The sequence below is a fragment of the Trypanosoma theileri genome (assembly GCF_002087225.1).
Source record: "Trypanosoma theileri isolate Edinburgh chromosome Unknown TM35_Tth_25_V1, whole genome shotgun sequence".
Classification (NCBI taxonomy): Eukaryota; Euglenozoa; class Kinetoplastea; order Trypanosomatida; family Trypanosomatidae; genus Trypanosoma; species Trypanosoma theileri.
Genome location: NW_021639867.1, coordinates 452004 through 453100, shown reverse-complemented (window position 1 = coordinate 453100; position 1097 = coordinate 452004). Strand labels below are relative to the sequence as shown.

The 1097-nt window shown below is 43.3% G+C and overlaps 1 protein-coding gene across 1 annotated transcript; it reads left to right on the top strand.

Moving 5' to 3' along the window:
• Positions 1 to 348: 348 nt before the first annotated feature.
• On the top strand, positions 349 to 759 carry TM35_000252450 (uncharacterized protein; the record flags this gene model as incomplete). Its single annotated transcript, XM_029027836.1, has 1 exon — positions 349 to 759. One exon carries the CDS (start codon positions 349 to 351, stop codon positions 757 to 759), a length of 411 nt encoding a protein of 136 aa, XP_028881015.1.
• Positions 760 to 1097: the final 338 nt, after the last annotated feature.

Here is a 1097-nt window from a genome sequence, read left to right as displayed (position 1 = left end):
GTTTCAGCTCATTTGTATGAGGTGAAGGACAGTCTCATGATCGGCGGCCGGAAGACAACGTGGTAAAGACTGCGCCCACGGCTTCGGGATACTCCAGCAGCGCATGCCGGCTCACTGGATGGAAAAAAATAAAATAAAAATAAAAAAATCTACAGGGATGAGGTGGGAGGGCGCAAAAATAACGATCTCGACTGAATCAAAAACGAGAAGCAACCGAAGCAAACACTCAGACTATCAGTTTGTGTGGCAATACAGAAAAAACATGAGAGCAAGAGATAGACATTAGCGTTGCAGCAAACTAAATGCGATCATACCCGCTTGCCCTTTCAGAGTTCATATATAAAACAAATGAATTACAATAATTGTTTCCCTCTACAAATTTTCCCACTCAAAATCCACATCACCCTTAACAGAAAACAATTCCCCTCTGACGCTCTTGTTCCAAAGAGCCACGCTCGTGGGAAAGCCCACTGCCCATCACGCGTGTCGTTGGGAAGTTCCTTTGCCGTTGGGGACCGCGAGGTGCGTGTCCGTTTTGTGTTTTTTGCGCGTTTATTTTCATTTATTTCACAATGCCCAATTCCCAAACCCCATGCTTTTCGTATTGTTTTGGTTTTCTCCATTTATCCTTTTTTTTATTGTTTGCTGGGGGTCCGATCTGCCGGGTCACCGTCCCGCACACCACGCCCAACAATAAAGAGCGGCACTGTGAAGGAGAATGGGATGCATTCCCCACACTCCTTGAACAATTCATGTTGAAATCATCATGGCATCACCCCTTTTGAAATTCCACCGAGGGAAAGGAACGACGGCCATCAGCCACACACCCCATTTATTAATTGCGCCAAAAAAAAAGGGTGAGGAAGCCAAACAACATCCAACACCAAAAGAAGAATAAATAAAAACAGCAAGGGAGCCAAATCCCCAACAATTCCTCATCTTTTCTTCATAATTTCCATTGGAATTCCAAAGGATTCAAGGCGCAACGAAAGCATACCAAGTAAAAGTATACCTAATGTAATTTACCTTCTTCTTTGCTGGGCCTAAAAAGCGCAAGAAAAAACAAAGAGAGAAACAGAAAATATTTTTATTAGTTT